The 25,026-nt window shown below is 47.9% G+C and overlaps 1 protein-coding gene across 1 annotated transcript in view; it reads left to right on the top strand.

The window, feature by feature from the left end:
- LOC121584425 (adhesion G-protein coupled receptor V1-like) overlaps window positions 1-25,026 on the top strand; it is a 197,916-nt gene that overhangs the window by 7,032 nt on the left and 165,858 nt on the right. Inside the window, exons 3-20 of the mRNA XM_041900302.2 lie at window positions 5,621-5,716; window positions 7,230-7,334; window positions 7,594-7,707; window positions 7,914-8,482; window positions 8,683-8,953; window positions 10,051-10,380; window positions 11,714-11,890; window positions 12,500-12,723; window positions 16,774-16,900; window positions 17,228-17,413; window positions 17,652-17,832; window positions 18,048-18,211; window positions 18,378-18,501; window positions 18,702-18,962; window positions 20,126-20,252; window positions 21,252-21,469; window positions 21,691-22,425; window positions 23,483-23,856. Of these exons, the coding sequence (XP_041756236.2) occupies window positions 5,621-5,716; window positions 7,230-7,334; window positions 7,594-7,707; window positions 7,914-8,482; window positions 8,683-8,953; window positions 10,051-10,380; window positions 11,714-11,890; window positions 12,500-12,723; window positions 16,774-16,900; window positions 17,228-17,413; window positions 17,652-17,832; window positions 18,048-18,211; window positions 18,378-18,501; window positions 18,702-18,962; window positions 20,126-20,252; window positions 21,252-21,469; window positions 21,691-22,425; window positions 23,483-23,856 (4,383 nt within the window). The remainder of the gene's footprint in view (window positions 1-5,620; window positions 5,717-7,229; window positions 7,335-7,593; window positions 7,708-7,913; window positions 8,483-8,682; window positions 8,954-10,050; window positions 10,381-11,713; window positions 11,891-12,499; window positions 12,724-16,773; window positions 16,901-17,227; window positions 17,414-17,651; window positions 17,833-18,047; window positions 18,212-18,377; window positions 18,502-18,701; window positions 18,963-20,125; window positions 20,253-21,251; window positions 21,470-21,690; window positions 22,426-23,482; window positions 23,857-25,026) is intronic.

Here is a 25,026-nt window from a genome sequence, read left to right as displayed (position 1 = left end):
GAGGGAACCGAGAGATCCTTCTCCTGAGAAGGAAACAAGGGAGGTTGGTAGCCGTACAGGCACTGGAAGGGAGACATCCCAGTGGCAGATGTAGGGAGAGTATTGTGGGCATACTCAATCCATGGCAACTGAGAGACCCAAGAGGTGGGGTTGGAGGAGACAAGGCAGCGCAGCGTGGATTCCATCTTCTGGTTGGCTCTCTCCGCCTGACCATTAGATTGGGGGTGATATCCAGATGTGAGACTGACTGTAGCTCCAATGGCCAAACAGAAGGATTTCCAGACAGCAGAGGTAAACTGAGGACCACGGTCGGAAACTATGTCACTGGGCAACACGTGGACCCTGAAAACCTCCCTAACCAGGATCTCTGACGTCTCAGAGGCAGAGGGAAGCTTGGAGATGGGCACAAAGTGGGCGAACTTGCTGAATCTGTCCACAATAGTCAGAATGACAGTGTTCCCCTCAGAAGAGGGAAACCCAGTGACAAAGTCCAGGGCCAGATGCGACCATGGTTGCCGGGGAATAGGTAGGGGGTGAAGAAGTCCAGAGCTGGGCCGATTGGCACTTTTATTCTGCGCACAAACTGGACAGGCAGCAACAAACCTCCGGGTATCTTCTCCCATGGCAGGCCACCAAAATCGTATGCGTAGTAACGCCATCGTCCGAGCCACGCCAGGGTGACAAGCCATTGTGGGACCATTGGAGGACAGCAGAACGGACAGACTCTGGCCCAAACAACCGACCGGGTGGACCGTTACCAGGACCGGGCTGCGTCCGAAGGGCCGCCATAACCTCCTCCTCAATCCTCCACGTAACTGCTCCGACGACGAAGTTCCGGGGAAGAATCGTCTCAGTCTTGGCCCCACTCTCCTCCGTCTTGGAGAACATCCGGGACAAGGCGTCCGCCTTGCCGTTCTTAGACCCAGGTCGGAACGTCAGGGAAAAATTAAAGCGTCCAAAAAACAAAGCCCACCTGGCCTGACGGGAGTTGAGACGTCTAGCCGATTGCACGTAAGCAAGATTCTTGTGGTCAGTCTTAGATAATAAATGGTTGCTCCACCCCCTCCAACCAGTGGCGCCACTCCTCCAAGGCAAGTTTCACCGCGAGAAGCTCCCGGTTACCCACATCGTAGTTCCTCTCCGCAGACGAAAGACGACGAGAGTAGAAGGCGCAGGGATGGAGTTTACCGCCAGTGGAGCTTCGCTGGGACAGGATGGCGCCAACCCCCACATCAGACGCGTCCACTTCAACGACAAACTGACGGGCAGTGTCAGGTTGAGAGAGATTCGGGGCGTTGGTGAATCGACTCTTCAAATCCAGAAATGCTCGGTCTGCCTCAGGATTCCAACAGAAGGTTCTGGTACTAGAAGTCAGGGCAGTTAATGGCGCGGCCACACGGCTGTAATCATGGATAAATCTACGATAGAAATTCACAAACCCCAAAAACCTCTGGAGCTGCAATCTCGTACCGGGCTGGGCCCAATCCAGAACTGCCCTAACCTTCTCTTGGTCCATCTTAATCTCTCCCCTGGAGATGATGTACCCGAGGAAGGATGTAGTGTGGGCGTGAAATTCACACTTCTCGGCCTTCACAAACAGGCAGTTCTCCAACAATCGCTGCAGAACCTGCTTGACATGCTGGACGTGGCTGGAAAGCTCCTTAGAGAAGATAAGAATATCATCCAGGTACACGAACACAAAAAGACCGATCATATCTCTCAGTACATCATTCACCATACTCTGGAACACTGCTGGAGCATTGGTCAGTCCAAACGGCATCACCTGATACTCGAAATGACCCATCGGTGTATTGAAACCAGTCAACCACTCGTCCCCCTCTCTGATCCGGACCAGATGATACGCATCGCGTAGATCCAGCTTAGTGAACACAGTAGCACCCTGTAAGAAGTCGAAAGCAGAGCTCATCAAGGGCAGGGGATACTTGTTCTTGACCGTAATATCATTCAAACCCTGATAATCAATACAAGGTCGAAGAGAGCCATCCTTCTTACTCACAAAAAAGAATCCTGCCCCCAGGGGTGATGACGAGGGACGAATGAGACCAGCAGCTAGAGACTCCTTTATGTAGGTCTCCAAAGCTTCACGTTCAGGTCGAGAGATACTGTATAACCGTCCCTTGGGATAGGCAGCTCCAGGAAACAGGTTAATGGCACAATCATATGTTCGGTGGGGAGGAAGTGACAGAGCCTTCTGCTTACTGAACACTTCACCCAAATCGTGATATGTTTCAGGAACCAGGGACAAATCTGGGCGGGTAGAATCAATGACCTGACTTGGAACAGAATGGGAACAGGCAGTCTTAAGGCAGTTAGCATGACATTCAATGCTCCAACTAGTTACCTTGCCAGTAACCCATCGAACGTGGGATTGTGTTCTCTCAGCCAGGGGTATCCAAGAACCAGAGGAACATGGGGAGAAGGCAGAATGAAGAAGGAGATAACCTCTGAATGATTCCCTGACAACAGCATCTTAACCGGTTCAGTCCTCATAGTGATATGTGCCAGACTACTGCCGTTCAGAGTGGTAGCTTCAATGGCTTCCGGTAATCGCTCCTTGGAAAGCCCCAGCTGTTCCACCAAGTCGGCATCAATAAAGCTGCCATCGGCACCTGAATCGATAAAAGCTTTAATCGCTAAGCTCTGATTCTTGTTCATGAGGGTTGCAGGAAAACGGGGTCTGACAGGGCTATTGAGAGGTTAAAACTGGCTCGCTAAAAGTCCTCCCAAACTTAGCGAGCCGGGCAGTTTAACGGGCGCTGGGGACAAGCGGAGATGTAATGTCCCGAGCTACCACAGTAGAGGCAGCTGTTGGTCTCACGTCTACGTTGGCGCTCCTCCTTGGTTAACCCGTGCCGCCCCACTTGCATGGTTTCAGGATCTGGAGGCAGGACCTCTCCACTAATCCCGTGTGGTGAATAATGATCGACTCGTTCTGGTCCAATTCCTGACCCGAATGGTAACCGAGTAGCTGATTGATTGGACGGGGCCCATTGCTTCTCCCTCCTTCTCTCTCGGACTCTGTTATCCACCCGAATAGATAATGCTACCAAACTGTCCAGGTCACTAGGCTCCGGATAGGAGATCAGCTCATCCTTGAGTTGCTCCGACAACCCCTGATAAAAAACTGCTTGTAGTGACTCCTCATTCCACCCACTTTCCACAGCCAAGGTCCTGAATTCGATAACAATGTCTGCCACACTGCAAGCTCCTCGGCGAAGAGAGAACAAATGCTTAGCTGCGTCCTTACCTCGGACTGGATGGTCAAAAAGCTTCCTCATCTCTGCCGTGAACTCCTGGTATGACGCCATGCAGGGGTCCTGTCGTTCCCATACGGCTGAAGCCCACTCCAGAGCTCTTCCACGCAGCAGTTCAATAACAAAAGCTATCCTAACCTTGTCTGTGGCGTAAGAGTGGGGCTGCAGATCAAACACTAATCACACTGCATAAGAAATGAACGGCATCTTCCCAAATCCCCTTCATACTTATCTGGCGTCGGAACCTTGGGCTCACGGAAGGAAACAGCTCCAGAAGCGGCAGGTGAGAGGGGTGAAGCAGGTGGTGGATGATCCGCCGGCAAACTGAGCTGAGCCTGGATACTCGTCAGACTAGCAGAAAAGTTCCGAACCGAAAACGCTATCTCCTGTAGCGCCGTGCTGTGTTGTCCCAACATCTTCTCCTGATGGGTAATGGCATGGCGAACGGAGTCCAGGTCCGCTGGGTTCATCCTTGGCCGGATTGTTCTGTCACGATTCTCTAAAGCAGAACCCAGAAGCAGACCAGGACAGTAGAACGAAGGTGAGTATTTATTTACAGACTCAAATGTGGAAGCAGAATAATCCAGGAGACGGAGTGGGCTGCGGAGGTGAGTTGGTGGGAGTGAATAGGCAGATCCAATGGTGTCACAGAAGCCACCGACGACCAGGCAGGGGTGGGGTGAATGTTCCGGGAGAATGATGTTCATGGCTATTGATCCGGCAAAAAATGGATGTCAGGTCAGAGCTTATGAAGTGGAGAGGTGATGATCAGGACCAGGTGTGCAGATAGCTGATGAGATGCAGGTGCGGGTAATCAAGAGATCTCCCGCCTAGCCTCGTCGCCCGGCAACCAGACAGAAACCTCAGGAAACAGACTCCAAGACAGAAAACAGGCAACTCAGGCAGAAACAGACTCAGGAAGCGGGATTCATGACAACCAGCTTCACCTGGAATGCTTTTCCAACAGTCTTGAAGGAGTTCTCACGTATGCTGAGCACTTGTTTGCTGTTTTTCCTTCACTCTGCCGTCCAACTCATCCCAAACCATGAACTGAACTCTCGTTTTAATATGGCGAAACTAGCATCTAGTAGCCAAATCATAGTGTAAAAGCAGTTCAGCTGGATCTAAACTTTTTGGCAATTTTCTGGTGTTTTGAGGTGAAAAGCTGAGCGGGTTGAGCATAACACATCAACCCTTTTACCCATAGATAGACAGGCTAGAATTTTTTAACAATGTAACAATTTTTGTGAATCTTGCATTCAATTGCCCCTCCCTGTTGCACACAAGCTTCCATTCATCCTGTCACAAGGGGATTCATGGCTAATTTGACTAGTAATTACAAGTTGGAGGGCTGTTCAAGTGGATTTGTAAATTCCCCTTTCCCACTTGGTTACGAACGCACCCTAACACTGCTAACACTACTAACCATCCATTGTAGAGACATACACTGAGTGTACAAACCATTATAACACCTTCCTAATATTGAGTTGCACAGAACAGCCTCAATTTGTCAGGGAATGGACTCTACAAGGTGTCGAATGCGTTCCACAGGGATGCTGGCCCATGTTGACTCCAATGCATCCCACAGTTGTGTCAAATTGGCTGGATGTCCTTTGGGTGGTAGACCATTCTTGATACACACGGGAAAATGTTGAGCGTGAAAAACCCAACAGCGTTGCAATTCTTGACACACTCAAACTGGTGCGTCTGGCACCTACTACCATACCTACTCTGTGGCTTTAATGGTGGTGGTGATTGTGGCTGCTGAGAGCTAATCTGAGGGTTAGGCTGCTGAGAGCTAATCTGAGGGTTAGGCTGCTGAGAGCTAATCTGAGGGTTAGGCTGCTGAGAGCTAATCTGAGAGGTAGGTTGCTGAGAGATAGCCTGAGAGGTAGGCTGCTGAGAGCTAATCTGAGGGTTAGGATGCTGAGAGCTAATCTGAGGGTTAGGCTGCTGAGAGCTAATCTGAGAGGTAGGTTGCTGAGAGATAGCCTGAGAGGTAGGCTGCTGAGAGCTAATCTGAGAGGCTCAATGAGCCTGAGAAAACTACTTCCTGACTTTGTGTCCTCTCCCCATGACCTCCCTGCAGGAGTGGGGCTGTAGTGAAGGGCCCTGGAGAGGAATGTGTGTGTGTGTGTGTGTGTGTGTGTGTGTGTGTGTGTGTGTGTGTGTGTGTGTGTGTGTGTGTGTGTGTGTGTGTGTGTGTGTGTGTGTGTGTGTGTGTGTGTGTGCGTGCGTGCGCGTGCGAGAATGGGCGTGAGTTCGTGTGTGTATGTTTGTGACTGTGTTTGTATGCCTGATAAGGGGACAGGTCTATGCATCTCTCGTCATTGCTCTCCTTTCAGAGCTCCTCCAATGGCGTGAAACTGGGGACCCCCAACAGAGCCACTATCACCATCCTGTCCAATGACAACGCCTTCGGAATCATCTCCTTCAACTCCGTAAGAAACACCTGTCTGTCTAGCATTGATTCTTGCTTATAGCATACATTCTGTTTCAACCAGTTTAAGACAATCAGTTCAACCTTCAGTAAATGTAAAGTGAATCCCAGGTACTGAGCATTCGGTATTTAAAGTTTTATTTTACAGTAAAACTTAAATCATTGAACACAACAGGCACTTATTAGAGACAGGCTTCTATTTGAGCCAGGCTTCTATTTGAGCCAGGTGTCTATTTCCTTAATGCGCACAGCTTTTGCTCATTTGCATAGTTAATGAGCAAAATTTTAATAGATGTATTCATTTCCTGCACTAATGTGTTATCATTTAAACACGGTGTCACGTTTCCTTTGCCTTAGTATGCCTTTATTTATGGAAAAAAAAACTTTTCCTTGACAGAATAATTATTCTCCTCTTTGACTGTGCATCTTCGGCTGTTCTTACTTTCGCCACTAGAGGGCGATGGGCTGTTTTCTGGGGGTCTGTACTCCCAAAGTTGTTGACTGTTTTTGTGCTTGCCAGTTAGCTAGAAGTTCTCAGCTGTTAGAAGCCAATGGCTAGCAGTTTCCTACTGGCGATAAAAACAGATGATCGCCATCATTCTTTCGAGTCGTTACTGAATTATTTAATGTAACAAACATTAAACCTCATAAACAATTAATGGTAATTCATGTTAACCTCGTATACAATTCCTTCAGACGCAGGGTTTATTTGAAACAGGCGTTTATTTGCTGAAATGTGTGCTGTTGCCCTGCTATTAAAAGGGGCAGGCGGCTATTTGAGACTGCGTTTTATTGAAGTTTTATGGTAAGTTCAATTTGTCTCACTCTGCAGTCTTGTTTATTATTATCACAGAGAATTTGACAAGAAAGCACATAGGGAGTATAATTTGGCTACCTAATACAGTACCATGTTAGATGTTTTGAGAGGGAAGGCTTTGCCACTGTCAGGATAAGGAAATTAGGTTTTGGACAGGGGTGAGGTGGGTCAGGAGTGGGGGTCAAATGCCACAGAGGGAATCCATGCAGATGGTTGTGCAGGAGGATTCTGGGCTTGCAAGGGGCAGCACAACCACAATGGCAGCAGTTTGCTCCTAGGATTAATTTGTCAGTGGGAGTTTTGGTGGTTACTATGGTAACCATCGTATTGGGTCTTGCCTGCGCCCCCCCTTAGGGTCTTATTCTGGATCATTATTTTGCTTCAATAAAGGACTCTGCCTCTGGAATTATGATTCTGAATCATGTTTTTGTTGTTGTTTAGTTTCTCCTATCTGAGTCAATATGCTCATCGTGTGGTCAATGAAACTTGTCGTCTTGTGGAGAGAAACTAATTAATTTCATAATCACTGAAGACAATGTTCATGGTGTGAAACATAAATAAACTTACCAAAGCTGCCTTACCCTGAATACTGGGACTGAATTTGATTCAACAGGACCCTTTGTCAATTAGGTGAATCAAAAGACAATTAAAGCTCTGACTGCCTTTGACTGCCCCTTCATCTTTCTCTCTCCTCCAGACTAAACAGATCGTTGTGGACGAGCCTAGAGGGAGGAACCAGTATGTGCCTCTCAGCCTGGTCAGAGAGAAGGGGACGTATGGGACAGTGACGGTCAACTTTGAGGTGAGATCACTGTAACTGACCCCTGTTTGACCTCCCTGTGGTCAGGTCACGTTAGGTCATTAGGCCGTTTTCATTTTAATGTGGATGTGTATCGGTTACCCCGGTCTACTTATGCCAGCCACACATGCACACACACACACACACACACACACACACACACACACACACACACACACACACACACACACACACACACCTACCTTTCAGGTAAACTTATTCCAGAACTGTCATTATGACATTATGGTTTTTACACGGGCAGATCTCTGGAGGCCCTAACTCTGCCCTGGAGGACCTCAGCCCAGCCCGGGGGAACATCACCATCCCACCTGGACGTGCTGTGGTGGTCTTCAGTATCCTCATCCAGGATGACCAGGTACCCTGTCCTCTTTCCCCCTTCTACATGTTACAATTACACCTTTTACCAGACAGCTTCACATCAAACACATGGATCATCATCTTTATTTTGCTAGCTAAGTAAACCAGGAGTTACTAAACCACTGAGATAACACTATCTATTTACTGTATATATTTCTATATGGTAACACGTCACTAAACCATTGTTCCTGTCATCTCCCTCAGATCCCTGAGGATGACGAGGTGTTCACAGTCAGGCTGACGGGCGTGGCGGGCGGGGCGCTCCTCAACCCCAGCGGCAGCAGCGTGGAACTGAAGATCCGCCGTAACGACAGCCCCCTGCGCTTCTCCCTGTCCCTGGTGGCCGTGGCTGAGGACGCCGGGGTCATCTCCCTGACCGTGACCCGCGGCAGCCTGGCCGACCACGGCCGTCTGGTGGGCTCCGACGACACGGAGGTCTCCGTGGACTACGTGGTCGTCAGTGGCGACGCGGCGGGCAGCGCCACACCGGCAGTGGATTTCGTGGACCTGCAGGCGGTGCACACAGTAACGTTTCCCCCGCAGGTCTACGAGGTACAGCTGCTCTTCAGAGTCAACGATGACAAGGTGCCGGAGATCGCAGAGTCATTCCAAGTGGTGCTGCTGGAGGAGACAGTGAGAGGAGACGCCGTGCTGATCCCTCCCAACGCTGTCCTGGTCACCATCGAACCCAATGATAAGCCCCACGGGGTCCTGTCAATCAGCAGCAGCCCCCTCACTCAGCCAATCAGTATCAACGAGGATGTGACGGGCCGGTGGGTTGAACTACAGTCAGGAGGAGAATGGCATTGGATCAGTTTGAAGTGGCACACACAATTATCCTGTTTTCTCTTACATTCATGGAAACACATTTTACAATGACATTTATATATAATAGTTTCCAAACACATTGACCCTCAACTGTTTCTGTGTCTGTGCTATTCTCACAACCCCACAACCTCTCTTGTTCCAAAAGATTTGATGGTATCTCCATTGTGAGGAACGGTGGGAACTATGGCGACGTCTCCGTCAACTGGACCATCAGTCGGAACTCCAGTGACCGCTCGCCCGTGTCAGATGACCTGAGCCCAGAAAGGGGTACGCTGTGGTTCAGGGCAGGTCAGATGAGTGCGGTCCTGCTGTTGAACATCACAGAGGACAAGCTTCCAGAGGAGGCCGAGGCCTTCGTCCTCCGACTGCTGCCGGACACTGTGCAGGGAGGGGCCGAGGTGGACGAGCCTACGGAGGTCAGTCTGGCCTGGCCACTCACACTACAACTATAGATTAGGATTCTACTGCTTTTGATTAATTGATTGATTGGCCAACAGTATGGTTCTGTCATTTCAGTTTCTGTTCTAATACTAAAGTTTTTGTTTTGTATACAGCCAAAGGTTTTTCTAGTATTTCTAAATCAGATTGTATGTTCCGCTCTGTCATGTTGCTGGTGGGAGGGCTGCTGGGGAGGGCTGCTGGAGGGGCTGCGGGGAGGGCTGCTGGGGAGGGCTGCTGGGTAGGGCTGCTGGGAGGGAGGGGGGCTGCAGGGGAGGGCTGCTGGGAGGGGCTGCTGGGGTGGGCTGCTGGGGAGGGCTGCTGGGGAGGGCTGCAGGGGAGGGCTGCTGGGGAGGGCTGCAGGGGAGGGCTGCTGGGGAGGGCTGCAGGGGAGGGCTGCTGGGGAGGGCTGCTGGGAAGGGCTGCGGGGAGGGCTGTTGGGGAGGGCTGCGGGGAGGGCTGCACTTGTTGGGGACACATCTGCAGAGCCGTCCCCTACCCTCTGAAGAATGTGGTCGTGCGTGCCTGTGTGCGTGCGTGCCTGCGTGTGTGTGCGTGTGTGTGGTTGTGTGTGAGTGGGTGTGTGTGAGTGGGTGTGTGTGAGTGTGTGTGTGGGGCTGTGATGTATTTGTCACAGCTTCCCATCTTAACTATGTGTGAAAGGAGTGACTAGATCTAAACCTTGTTTATGTTTATTGCATTAGAACACACACACACACACACACACACACACACACACGCAGTGGTTGGACTCTCAGCGTGTGGTATCAGCTGTCCATGTGTGTGTAGGGAGTTGATTCAGAACTGCTTGTAAGCATTAGAAGAAAACTCTTGTAGTTGAAGGAGTTAATCACTGTATGTGTCAAGTTGATGTAAACGATTTAGCACACGGTCCAAATGCTGCAACACCTGAAACCTGTCAGACAGATGTGAGTCCTGGACAAATGACTACATTAAGCCCCAGTAGAAATGTAGTTAAAGAGGATGCATCGCAGGGCTCCTTTTTATGACACAGAGTCTGATGCTTTCTCCTCCTTTCCCTCTACTCTTCTTCCTCTTATCCCTCCTTCCACAGATGGTGTTCTACGTCCAGGACAGTGATGAGGTGTACGGCCTGTTCCTCTTCCACCCTGAGAAGACGCAGACCATCCAGAGTCGGCCCGACGGCCGCTTCCTGTCCCTCAACTTTCTGCGGGAGGGGGGCACCCTGGGGGATGTGGCCCTGGCCCTCACCGCCCTCTACATCCCCGCCGGGCCCGTGGACCCCGGGCTGGCCCGGGACAGGGTGCTGAACACTAGCCGCTCTACTACCGTGCTGTTCACTCAGGGCCAGGACCAGGCCAGACTCACCCTGCCTATCCGCAACGACGCCTTCCTGCAGAACGGAGCCCACTTCCTCATCCAGGTGGGGTGAGAGGTCACGGACCAGACCTGTTTTAACTATGCTTTGTGAAACGTTGGAAAAAAATGGGTCCACAAATAGTTACTTTGGAGGTGACTACAGCTATTTGAATACAGATCTCAGAAAGTGACTACTTTTTACAAATATTTTAATACAAACGTCAGGAAGGGACTACTTTTCAGGATTGGCTGCCTTCAACTAATGGCAGGGCTGTATCTCAAATCAAATCAGATTTTATTTGTCACATGCGCCGAATACAACAGGTGTAGACCTTACCGTAAAATGCTTACTTACAAGCCCTTTACCAACAATGCAGTTTTAAGAAAAATAAGAGTTAAGAAAAGTTGTTGGAAAGTTGTCAGCTACTCCAGCTTTGGGAAATGTTGGTTGGTTCTTGGTTTAGTCAAGCTTGTCCAGAGACATGATCCCTCATTTGCATGTGTGAGTGACTTGGACCTGAGAACTGTAGTCTGGCCCGTTGCCATGGGATCTGTCCAAGGGTCCAAACAAACAGCCCTCATCAAGCAGCACATAAAAACAAACACTAAATGGAAGTACCTCCTTCACATTCAATGGGTCCCAAAATGCTTTCTCACACACTCACTCACACACACATGCGCACACACGCGCACACACGCACACACACGCACACACACGCACACACATGCACACGCCCGCACGCACGCCCGCACTCTCACACGCACACACTCACATACACACACTCACACACTCACACACACACACACACTCCCACACTCTCTTTCACACACACACTCTCTTTCACACACACACACACGGCCGCACTCATATGCCTCTACTTATATATGGCATATATGAGAGTCATGGAGGCTATGTATTTTCTTTCCTCCTTTTTTAAAGATATTTTTCCTCCCGAGTGGCGCAGTGGTCTAAGGCACTGCACCGCAGTGCTAGCTGTGCCACTAGAGATCCTGGTTCGAATCCAGGCTCTGTCATATCCGGCCGCGACCGGGAGACCCATGGGGCGGTGCACAATTGGCCCAGCGTCGTCCAGGGTAGGGGAGGGAATGGCCGGCAGGGATGTAGTTCAGTTGGTAGAGCATGGCGTTTGCAACGTCAGGGTTGTGGGTTCGATTCCCACGGGGGGCCAGTATGAAAAATAATGTATGCACTCACTAACTGTAAGTCGCTCTGGATAAGAGCGTCTGCTAAATGACTAAAATGTAAATGTTTTTAAAAAATGGTTTCATTTCCAATTTGACTAACACAACAACAATGTCACCTACTGGTATTAAGGTTGAGTCATGAATTTCTGATGAAGGTTTGTGCTTAATGATCATTGCTGTCTCTCTCTCAGCTGGACAGTGTGGACCTGGTCAGTATTAGCCCTCCCATCCCGTCTGTGAGTCCTCGCTTCGGAGGGGCGGTCAACCTCACCCTCACAGTCACACCCGACATCGCAAATGGGGAGATCGGCTTTACCAGTAACACTACGGTGGTGGTGTATGAGCCAGAGGACACCAACAGTAGCACGGTACGCTAACCCTCTGTCTGCATCAATGGCACACATGTTAGCATGATATGCTAACCATTTGTCTGCATCAATGGCACACGTTAGCACGCTACACTACACTAACCCTCTGTCTGCATCGATTTTGCGATGGCAATTTTTTTGGCAAAATCAACAATTGCCCTCATATAATGCAAGGGCTTGCAAATTTAACCAATCACCACACTATTACTGCATAAAAACAATGAAATCATCACAATATTATCGCATAAAACTGACCGATCACCTCACTACAAAAGGAGGGCTCGCAATTTCAACTAATCTGCACATTTACCCCGTAATGTGGTTCAATAAAGCCACACGTCAACAAACTTTTTCCCTCGTCAGCGCATTTCCGTGACAAATTGGACAAAATCATTGCATATTGCCATGCAAAATGTCAGAATTGCTGCAGCGAAATCCTGGAGGGACTGGAATGATCACTACAGTATTTCTGAACAGCAGGTCTTGTTACATGTAAGGTAGCTACGGTGTTTGAAATGGAAAGGGTATTACTTATTGTCATAAGTTTGTTGAAGTCTCAAATATGACTGCTGATGGTTGAGGGTTAAGATATTTTGCCTCCTATCATAGGTGACCCTCAGCCTGCGGCGGGATGGGACAGATGGACAGGCTGTGGTATTCTGGAGCCTTCGACCAATCGGAGACAACCAGGCTGACGTCACCCCTGACGACCTGAAACCCCTGAGCGGCTCGGTGGTGTTCCTGACTGGACAGAGTGACTTGGTCATCAACGTCACCGTCATGGCCGACAACATCCCAGAGGTCAACGAGACCCTTCTCCTCACCCTGGACAGGTACTGCACTGCAACCCTGAGGAGTTTTGGTTGGCCAACATATTTTCATTCAGTTAATCAGTGGCAATGTGACTTCATAAATAAGTGCCTGTGTCTGATTATCCTCTGTTTAGGTACCACACACCATTGCCATATGATATGTCCTACCTGGGGTTTGATTCAGTAGATTACTGGCCACTAGATAATTTACTTAACAATACGTGGCTGACTTAAAATGATAACACAAATTAAATAGTCTATTCTAAGAATTGCTAATACGAACAGTGAGACCAGGGTGGCTTTTAAGGAGAGCTCATCCCTCACCCCTAACCCTACCCTACCCTACCCCACCCCTAACCTTTACCCCATCCCCTACCTCACCCTTACCCTACCCTTAACCTTTCCCCTACCTCACCCCTAACCCTACCCTTACCCTTTCCCCTGCCTCACCCCTATCCTTACCCTTACCCCTACCCCTACCCCTACCCTTACCCTTACCCCTTCCCCTACCTCACCCTTACTCCAATCCCTGCCTGTCATCTGTTACCCATGAGTTGTGACGGGAACCTTGGCTCTCTCTCTCTCCCTCCCTCCCACCCCTATCCTGCAGAGTGGAGACTGCGCGCTTTGTAGTGTACTTTGTGTAAGTGGAGAGTGGAGTGAGCCTGGACCCTTTGTGTGCTGTGAATCAGGACTTTCTCTGGGGAAAAGGGACCACTTTAGGATTTCTGTGGCCTTTGGTTGATGGGAGAGGGGGTTGTTGTGGTGGTTGTTGTGGGAAGAGAGGGTGTGGGGAGTAAGGAGGGATCTTCTTTGTGTTGCACCTAATTTAACCATTCTCGATGCCCTCCTGTAAAGACATCAGTGTTTGTATGCATGCTGCACATTGGCTGCAAGTGTTTCTTTGGAATGCTTTACTCTGTCCTGCTTTCGTTTTACATTTACCCGTTATGTGGTCACACACACACACACGCATGCACACACACACACACACACACACACACGCACACACTGCTCATCAGGGGCCGCTGAGTGACACGGTTAATCAGAGCAGTCAAAACAACAGGCCTCTCTGGTCAATACTGAACATGACACAATACAAGGAATTACTGGATTAAAATACATGTCCCCTACTTTGATTCACTCCTTGTTGTTTTACACACAAAATATGATGGTTTTAAAAGTCCACTGCAACCCCCATTCCCCTGGTATACAGTGCATTCGAAAAGTACTCAGACCCCTTGACTTTTTCCACATTTTGTTACGTTACAGCCTTATTCTAAAATGGATTAAATAAATAAAAATCAATCTACACACAATACCCCCATGTGTATTCTAACCCCACAGTGTTAGAATGGCGCCGGAGGAGATGGCTGCTGTTTTACGGGCTCCTAACCAATTGTGCTGTTGTGTGTGTTTTTTGTACATAATGTTTCTGCCACCGTCTCTTATGACTGAAAAGAGCTTCTGGATATCAGGACAGCGATTACTCACCTCCTACTGGATGAAGATTTTTTCTTTAACGAGTCGGACGCGAAGGATTTACTTCAGACACCCTACAAGGCCCAAATCCCTGTCATTCGCAGGAGAAAGAGACGGAGATATCGTGGACGTAGGTCGGGATGCCTTGTAACGATCTGACGGCGAGTGGGTAATCAGCCTCTACCATCAGTCCTATTAGCCAACGTACAATCATTGGATAACAAAATAGACGAGCTACGATCACGAATATCCTACCAACGGGACATTAAATTTTTTTATGTTTCACAGAGTCGTGGCTGAACGACGACATGGATAACATACAGCTGCCAGGGTTTATGCTGCATCGGCAAGATAGGACAGCAGCCTCCGGTAAGACCACGGGTGGCGGTCTGTGTATGTTTGTAAACAACAGCTGGTGCACAAAATGTAATATAAGGAAGTCTCAAGGTTTTGCTCACCTGAGGTAGGGTATCTCATGATAAGCTATAGATCACACAATTTACCAAGAGAGTTTTCATCTATATTTTTCGTAGCTGTCTATTTACCACCACAAACCGATGCTGGCACTAAGACCACACTCAATGAGCTGTATAAGGCCATAAGCAAACAGGAAAACGCTCATCCAGAGGCGCCACTCCTAGTGGCCGGGGACTTTAATGCTGGGAAACTTAAATCCGTTTTACCTCATTTCTACCAGCATGTTAAATGTGCAACCGGAGGAAAAAAATAACTTAAGACCACTTTACTCCACACACAGAGACACGTACAAAGCTCTCCCTCACCTTCCATTTGGCAAATCTGACCATAATTCTATCCTCCTGCTTACAAGCAAAAACTAAAGCAGGAAGCACCAGAGACTCGGTCAATAAAGAAGTGGTCAGGTGACGCAGATGCTAAGCTACAGGACTGTTTTGCTAGCACAGACTGGAATATGTTCCGGGATTCTTCCGATGGCATTGAGGAGAACACCACATCAGTCACTGGCTTCATCAATAAGTGCATCGATGACGTCTTCCCCCCAGTGACCGTACGTACATACCCCAACCAGAAACCATGGATTACAGGCAAGATCCGCACTGAGCTAAAGGGTAGAGCTGCCGCTTTCATGGAGCGAGAATCTAACAGGGACACTTATAAGAAATCCCGCTATGCCCTCCGATGAATCATCAAACAGGCAAAGCGTCAATACAGGACTAAGACTGAATCGTACTACACCGGCTCCGATGCTCGTCGGATGTGGCAGGGCTTGCAAACTATTACAGACTACAAAGGGAAGCACAGCCGCGAGCTGCCCAGTGACACGAGCCTACCAGATGAGCTAAATTACTTCTATGCTCGCTTCGAGGCAAGCAACACTGAAGCATGCATGAGAGCATCAGCTGTTCCGGACGACTGTGTGATCACGCTCTCCGTAGCCAATGTGAGTAAGACCTTTAAACAGGTTAACATTCACAAGGCCACGGGGCTAGACGGATTACCAGGACATGTACTCTGAGCATGCGCTTACCAACTTCCAAGTTGCAAGTTGGTCACTGACATTTTCAACCTGTCCATGACTGAGTCTGTAATACCAACATGTTTCAAGCAGACCACCATAGTCCCTGTGCCCAAGAGCACTAAGGTAACCTGCCTAAATGACTACAGACCCGTAGCACTCACGTCTGTAGCCATCAAGTGCTTTGAAAGGCTGGTCATGGCTCACATCAACACCATTATCCCAGAAACCCTAGACCCACTCCAATTTGCATACCGCTCCAACAGATCCACAGATGATGCAATCTCTATTGCACTCCACACTGCCCTTTCCCACCTGGACAAAAGAAACACCTACGTGAGAATGCTGTTAATTGACTACAGCTCAGCGTTCAACACCATAGTGCCCTCATAGCTCATCACTAAGTGAAGGACCCTGGGACTAAACACCTCCCTCTGCAACTGGATCCTGGACTTCCTGACGGGCAGCCCCCAGGTGGTAAGGGTAGGTAACAACACATCTGCTCAGTCGCCTCCTTCCAACAGGACAACGACCCTAAGCATACAGCCAAGACAACGCAGGAGTGGCTTCGGGACAAGTCTCTGAATGTCCTTGAGTGGCCCAGCCAGAGCCTGGACTTGAACCTGATCAAACAACTCTGGAGAGAACTGAAAATAGCTGTGCAGTGACGCTCCCCATCCAACCTGACAGAGCTTGAGAGGATCTGCAGAGAAGAATGGGAGAAACTCCCCAAAAACAGGTGTGCCAAGCTTGTAGCGTCATACCCAAGAAGACTCGAGGCTGTCATCACTGCCAAAGGTGCTTCAACAAAATACTGATTAAAGGGTCTGAATACTTATGTAAATGTGATATTTCAGTTTTGTATTGTTAATACATTTGCAAAAATTTCTAAAACCAGTTTTTGCTTTTACATAATGGGGTATTGTGTGTAGATTTAATGCGATTTTTAAAGATTTTTTAAATCCATTTTAGAATAAGGCTGTAACGTACCAAAATGTGGAAAATGTCAAGGGGTCTGAATACTTTCTGAATGCACTGTAGAGGCCTGTGAGTTCCTTCCTGGTCTAGTCACTTAGTTCCCCTCTGTGTTGCAGGACTAACGTTGAGAACCAGATCCTGAAGCCTGGCTTCACCAGTCGAGAGATTGTCATTGTGGAGAACGACGACCCAGGTGGAGTCTTTGAGTTCTCCTCCTTCTCCAGAGGACCCTGGTACATCAACGTACGTCTGACACACACACTTAGACATCATGGCTGTTGATGCTCATCTGTTTCATCCACTGGACTGCATGTTGAAATGAACAACCAGGTCATTTTCCCGGAAGACCATTGCCGTATTCACAGAGCATCTCAGTAGGAGTGCTGATCTAGGATCAGTTTTGCCTTTTATATCACAATGAATAAGAGGCAGGACCTGATCCTAGATCAGAACTCCTACTCTGAGACTTTCTAAATACGGGCAAATCAATGGCTAACCTAAATCAATAACAGCAACACTTCTGACCCATAGTTTGTCCCTTTGGTTTGCCCTGTGAACTTTGCCCTCTAGGAGGGTGAGGCGGTGGAGATGCGTGTGATCCGGGCCCAGGGGCAGCTGCTCAGACAGCTGTTGCAATACGCCCTCATACCCTCAGGGAACACAGAGTTCTATGGCGCCACCGGTATCCTGGAGTTCAAGCCCGGGGAGAGTGAGGTGCTGGTGGCGCTGGTGGCACGGCCTGACGGGATCCCTGAGGTACAGCTATACTGCTGTCTGGCCCTCCTTTATGGTATCATGTATGGCATGGACACTTCTTCCTGACTATTAGGGTGTCACTGGTCCTACAGTTTCCAGTTTTAATTGCCTTTGAAATTCAAAATCAGTTTTTTAGTTTTGATAGTTAACACTATATGTGTTTGAGTGTTGAGCACAGTGGGCAGATTACAGTGTGACAGTCCTGTTGAAGTGTGTGTGTGTGTGTGTGTGTGTGTAGCTGGATGAGACATTCTCGATGGAACTCAGCAGCTACAGCACTCCACCCAGTCGCCTTGGTAACCACAGAGTGGTCAACATCACGGTGCGCAGGAACGACGACCCCTTCGGGGTCATCGAGTTCATCCGTTCTGGACTGGCAGAGGCCATCAACGAGAGCAAAGGCTCTCAGTCTCACTCAGGTACAATGGTGCAGTGGAGGAACAGTGTCTACCAACTATACAACACTTTAAGACTATGTAGTATAACAGAAGAAACATAACAGTTGTGATCATATTTGAAGTCATTTTAATTCTTTAAAAGAGGATGCAGTAGAGAGATGATAAAGGAACTAATAGGATTGAGTGTATTGTATTGTATTGTAATCAGTGTGTTCTGTTGTGGGTCTGCTTGGCAGTGGCCTATCCCCTGGTGAGGAACAGGGGTCACTTCGGGAAGGTGTCTGTATCCTGGGTGCTAGAGCCCCACATGTCTGCTGACGTCAGCCCCGTACAGGGATACATTGTGTTTGCTGAGGGGGAGTATATGAAAAACCTCACCATCTTCTCTGTACCAGATGAGGTAAAGCCATCTCTCAAATACAACGGCATCTGGCCAACTGCCACAATCAGGGCTCCTTGACATAATATACTGTGTGATCTATGTCAATAGAGTTTCATGATTCGGATGGTACTGTATCTTCTATCTTTTCTACACAATAGTGACAGTGTCTTGTTTCCCCCATAAGATCCCAGAGGACATGGAGAATTTCACCATCACTCTCCTTAATGTGACGGGGGGAGCAAGACTTGGGAACATACTCAACGCCAGCTTGCACATAAACAAAAACGATAACCCGATTTACTTTGCAGGTAAGATCTCTTGGAATTACATCCTAATACTGTCTGTAAAGCACTGGTGCGTTTCTTCAAGTTCTACTGTGTGTTGTCAGACATAAAGTGGATATATCAAGTAACATATTTTTATGCCAAGTGACATAGTTTTTATGTCAAGTGACATAGTTTGTCAGTTGACATAAGGTGACATAAGACTCTGTCTCTCTGTCCTCCAGAGCCTGTGGTTGTCAGGCTTCAGGAGGGGGGCGTGGCTAACTTCACCGTTTTGAGGGCTGGTCCAGCTGACTTTGTTGCCACGGTGATGTATCGCGTGGACTACGGCGAGGCATCACCTCGTGACTTGGCCCGGCTGAGTAACGACACTGTGCTGGTGTTTGGCATGGGACAATGGATGAAGAACATCTCTGTAGTTGTGGAGGATGACGATATACCTGAGACCGAAGAATCCTTCTACATCATTCTCTACAACACTACAGGTGTGGAAGGCTGCCACATTTTCTCTGCACTGAAACAGACAAGATATTTCTCCTGACCTCGTGATCTGAACAGGAAAAACAGTGGGCCCAAGTTTTAGCCAATAGCTAGAATCCAGAATGTTGCCTGGTCTGGTAAGGTCACATGGCCATGAAACCCCCCTGGCCATTCTTATGTTTGATAACATTCTATACAATAATTACTCAATCTAATTTATACTCTCAATACAATAGCACAAAGTTACGTTGGTCAAGTCATTTTGGAGGCAACTGTAGCACGAAACAACCAGCCACATTGCGTTGACTGTATTTCCATGTGTAGTAGCCGTAGCGTCAGTCTCTTTGACAGTTGTTTCTGTACATTGGTGAGTAACTGGGTTGATTAGCATTGAGTCTGATGACTCTGAAAAGCCCTTCTAATCCCAGTATTGTGTGACACAGACAGGGATGAAAGCCTGTGGGGGAAGTTAATTACTGAACTCAGACTCACTCTGCAGCCAGCCAGCCAGCCAGCCAGCCCGCTACTCCAGTGCCTGGATGGTTGTATGCGCATGGACCACTTTGAGAGAAAATACGGGTTAACCCACTCTGCTCCACTCCAAGCCTTAGTTTATGAGAGGGCTCTTATTGGGGGTTTTTCATGGTGGACATCTGCATGTGGAACCTTGACCCTATCTGCTGGTTAGCGGTGATTACTGTGTGTTAATGAGAACACTCTTTCCTTTTTGTTATGAGATTTAGCATGACAATAACAATGTGGGTATTATAAAGCAACCTCGTCCCTTTCTCTTGTAAAAAGCAGAACCACATGCTGAGGACAGATTTAAAATATATTATTTTTTAAAGAAGACATTCTCGTGTCGTTTTTTTCCAACGTATAATAAAAACTAAAAAATAAAGATGTTAAGTTCAAACAAGAACATCATATTATTTTGACTGACTTGAAGGACATTAAATGTTTTTTTGTCTTCACGTGTTATGTTTCTCTCTTGTTCAGTACTTTGTTATTGAATAAAAACAAAGGGACAGAGTTTTAACAGGCATTGTAACTGTATTCAGTGACTGCATGCGTTGAAAGCGATTATGTGTAAATTGCTGGCCTTGACACCCACCAACTAACTGTGTAATTTCACATTGTGACCCTGTGTGTGTGTTTGTGGGTACAGGTGACGCTGTTGTGTATGGGGCGGACACAGCGACAGTGTTGATTGAGGCCAATGATGAGGCCAATGGAATATTCTCACTGGAATCGACAGAGAGGCCTGTGAAAGAGGGCAAGACCAACAACTTCTAGTAAGGAACCAAAGCCTTAATACACCATAAACCTAACCCTGATGCTTACCCAGCCTCTGGAATTATTTAGCAGCTCTAACTAGTGCTGAGCGATTAGTGCTTTTTGAGGTCGGTTTGGTTTTTGTTCAAATCAGTTTAAGATTTCAGTTTCAATAATTAAAAAAAAACATTAAATGCACTATGCATTATATGAGTTGAATGCTGTAACAACACAGAATAAAACAATTAATAAAAGTCCCATGATGGTAGTGACTGCCGATTACTGCTTATCACTTATTAACCATAATTTATTCACATTACTTTAATAATATATTTCAGTTGTTGTGTATATTACATTTGTTTTATTTGATGACTATTATTTCATTCTAAGTCATCATCTCATCTCTATGGAGCTGCTCTGCCTATGCTGTCTGACAACATCACTATTTTAGTAGTTCTTCAAAGTAAACAAGGCATACTTTTATGACTGCTTAATACCAACTATCAGTGACTTAGATCATGTATTTTCAGATAGAGATACCTCACAAAGCAACTGCTCTCTATCCCTCTCAATCACACGTTCTTCTGTCTCCTCTCTCCCTCTCCGTGTCTACCCGCCCCACACAGACCGGACAAGTAGGCGCGCAATGGATTATGGTCATTGTAGTTAATTACCATGTTTTCTGCGCTAAACTATGTAGAATATTGGCCTGTTGGAAACTACAACTCCCCACTACATCTCACAGTTTGGGCTTGATCTGATTTGTCTCTAGAGAAACCAAACAAAATGGAATTCAAATAATTGAACTGATGTCGGTCAATTAGTTGTTAAAAAAATTAAAAATAAGACATTTCTGTTCATCTCTCAGAACTAGATCTAACCAAACTTCTTCAGTTGATGATTCTAGCAACTGCTGTAATAATTTAATCATGGGGTGTGTCAGTTTGGGTCCTTGGGGGTCGTAGTGTCTGCTGTCACTCTTCTCCCTCAGTCCCTCATACAGTCGTTTCATCTCCTAGTGTTATCAGGGCCAGGGGACACTTTGGCAACGTGACGGTGTTCTGGCGCCTTTATGCCAATGACACAGCCCTGGAGCCTGGTCAGGAGTTCATCAACACCTCTGGCTCCATCACTTTCACCACGGGAGAGGGGACCAAATCCATCGTCCTGGAGGCCATCTCAGACAAACTCCCGGAGTTCAACAAGTTCTATGTCCTCAGGCTCATCAACATCTCAGGTAGGGGAAGTGAGGGATGAGGCAGGTATGCTCCAGGTGATGGATGTGGAAACAGACCTACAGTATCTTCTTCTTGACTGGAACATGAACATCTGAGATTGCTACCTCTGTTCTCTAAGTTGAAATGGGATGGTATGGGTTATTCCTAAATTACTCTGTCACATTACACATGTTGTTGACATTAAAACATTAACCATTTTCTGTCCGGTGATATTTCATAGGTGGTTACCCCGGACAGGGCGGCCGATTGGCTACTACATCCCTCAACGCATCCGTCCTCATCCCCTTCAACGACGACCCCTTTGGAGTGTTCGCCATAGCTGATGACAACCTGGACCAGGAAGTGGCTGAGGATGTCCTGTCAGAACTGGACATGTCTGATGTCACTTCCTTCAATATACTGCGGCAGCAGGGCACCTTCGGGGAGGTGCGGGTTGCCTGGGAGATCGTATCCGGCCGTTTCCCTCTCGGCCTCCCTCCTATGCAGGACCTCCTCCTCAGCGCCTCCTTCCCCAAGGAGGTGGAGCTCAGGCCCCATGACAGGAGGCAACACTCAGGCACCGACGCCTGGCTCTTCTCAGGCCTCCAGGGGGCCTACGGCAACATCAGCCCAGAGGACGGGCCTGGCAGCCTGGCTAACTTCACCTTCTCAGCCTGGCTGGTTCCCAGGCCAGACACCAACGGCTTCATTGTGTCCAAGGGCAACAGGAACAGGACGTTGAACTATGGGGTGAAGGTCCAGACTAATGAGTCTCATGTGTGCGTGATGCTGTACTACACAGCCCTGGGGGCCAACTACACCCAGGTGGCCCGGGCCACGGCAGAGAGGTTTGTAGGGGACAACGTGTGGCTCCATGTGGTGATCACGGCGGATGATGGGATTATTGAGTTCTTCCTGGATGGGAACCCCATGCCCGGAGGGGTAAAGAGTCTAAAAGGAGAGGCCATCACTGACGGTGAGTTCCATGAATTTCATTATCTCTTAAAGACAGGAATCCTAATACTTATTAAGACAGTATCTTATGGGATTGTCTTGTATAGGAGTTACAAGCTGAACAGGGCTTCTACTCCACTAGCTAGAGTTAAATCCTCTTCCTGTAGCTATGACAACCATCTCAATCCTGTAAAGGGTATATTATGTATCTGATTAATGATAATAAAGGTATAACTGTTCATTAAAGATGTCCAAAATGAAAAGTTTGAAATGATTCTTATAGTTGTGTTATTGTATAGGCCTAACCTACACCCCCTGACTACAGTAACTTCCATGAAGTCTAGCCTCTCTAAGCCTGTTCCACTGAGCTTCCTCACTCTCAGCAGACAGAGACCTCACCATAGTGTATAAACGTCTCCTCAGATGTCAATGTCTTCATCAATCTGACTGGTGGTCTGTAGTGAGCGCTGTGGGACCCTGCTCCTCTCCTCACTTTGTGGCCCACATCTGGTCAGGGAGGCTCTAGTTAAAACCCCTCTCCCATTGTTTGGACTTACACAGAGACTCTGCAATGCTTGAGCGAGCGCTTAGCCACCACACTGCTGGACATTGTTACAGGCAGAAGAAAGCTGGTGGCAGTTTTCGGTCTCCCCCCAATAACTGAAGGCAATGTGCTTTCTGTAGGGCAACCCCCCCACGATGGGACTATTTGTTTTGATGGCTCTTCTTGGGTTAACTTCAATCAAAGGGGTATACACGTCAACCAGTGTTCCATTGTTTTTTCTGAGAGCTTTGTCTGAGAGCTTTGTCCATGGTCACCGTGGCGAGCTTCCTCTACTTGTAAATTTTTCTGCTGTTGAAATGCTCGCTGGTGGTCTGTGTGTGGGGTGGGGGGGCATTAATGAAGCATTCTGGAATGGTCACACTGTACAATACATGCTTCTCAGCTTCTCTGTATACAAAAAGCTTTTTTTTTTACAGCAGCATGATCACCTACTGTTTGATGTTTTTCTGAGTGTATTCTTTATTTATTTTTATTTATTTTTTATTTTTTCTTCTACCTCCTGTGTGTGTTGCAGGTTCAGCTCCGGTGCGGATCGGCTCGGACCCCTACGGAGAGGAGCGTTACACGGGCCTCCTGCAGGACGTGCGTCTCTACCATAGCAGGCTGAACCGTTCAGAGATCCACGAGCTCCACTCACAGCCCGCCAAGACGGACCTGAGGAACATCTCTGGCTACCTGCAGTACAGGCAGGGCGAGAGGCAGAAGGCCTTTGTGGTGAAGGTGCGGGACGACGAGGAGGAGGAGGGGGAGGAGGTGTTCTACCTGCAGCTGGTGGCGACCCACGGGGGGGCGCGCCTCCCCCTCCCCCGGCCCACCGCCACCCTACGGGTGATGAAGAGTGACAACGCCAACGGCTTCTTTGGCTTCACCGGCGCATGCATACCAGACGTAAGACATACACACACACACACACACACACACACACACACACACACACACACACAAGGGTCGCGTTAGCTTTCAGAAATCTGCATTTTCAAAAAGCAGACCATAAAAAAAACCTGCGTTTTGAACCATTTCACCTGCGTCTTAAGTCAACAGTGTTTTTTTGCTTCAATAGAGTGATCGGGGTGAGCAACTATAGTTTTTCTTCACACAAAACACATTCGGCAGAAAGTACAATGCTATTTGGCTGGCAGCCACACATAAGTACATTAACTTACAATTAAAAAGTAAGGTATTATTTGGCAAAAACTATGTATTGCCATCATATTTCTAATATTTATCATTTACATTACATTTTAATCATTTAGCAGACACTCTTATCCAGAGCGACTTACAGTTAGTGCATACATTATTTGATCGAACCCACAACCCTGGCGTTGCAAACGCCATGCTCTACCAACTGAGCTACATCCCCTGCCGGCCATTCCCTCCCCTACCCTGGACGACGCTGGGCCAATTGTGCGCGCCGCCCCATGGGTCTCCCGGTCGGGGCCGGCTACGACAGAGCCTGGATTCGAACCAGGATCTCTGGTGGCACAGCTAGCACTGCGATGCAGTGCCTTAGACCACTGCGCCACTCGGGAGTTTATCATAGAAAGAATGTAGCCAGCTACATTTCCTAATGTTTTGCTTGAAGTTAATCTTGTATTTTAACATGCTACCAGAGGATAAACTGCACCGGATGAAAGTAGCCTACACATCAGTCAGAGCTGTCTGGTGATCCAATGAGGAGAGCAAATATATTTCATCCTGGTAGAGAAGTGCAACTGAAGCACGAAATTAGTCCTTTTACATTCATGACCCTGATTGAAGCCGAGCATAATTTACAATAAAATATCTGCTTTTACGAAACAAAATATTTTTGGGGTGTTTTATCTTTCCTTTTCTGTATGAAAAACACAGAATCCTGCGTTAACACCACCCCTGATACATACACGCACGCATATATACGCATGCACACATACAGTATCTTACATGCTTTACAGTATAAACGAGACACTGTTGACACTACTGAGATGAAATGTAGACCACAGTTGCCAACTATGGCAGTCATTCTTACAGCTCTGAACTTGACGGACACATCAGCAAAATGGTGTAAGACACACAGCAGAC

The sequence above is a fragment of the Coregonus clupeaformis genome, chromosome 16, assembly GCF_020615455.1.
Source record: "Coregonus clupeaformis isolate EN_2021a chromosome 16, ASM2061545v1, whole genome shotgun sequence".
NCBI lineage: Eukaryota > Metazoa > Chordata > Actinopteri > Salmoniformes > Salmonidae > Coregonus > Coregonus clupeaformis.
The sequence above is the reverse complement of the archived record's forward strand: the minus strand, read 5'-3'. Positions and strand labels throughout refer to the sequence as shown.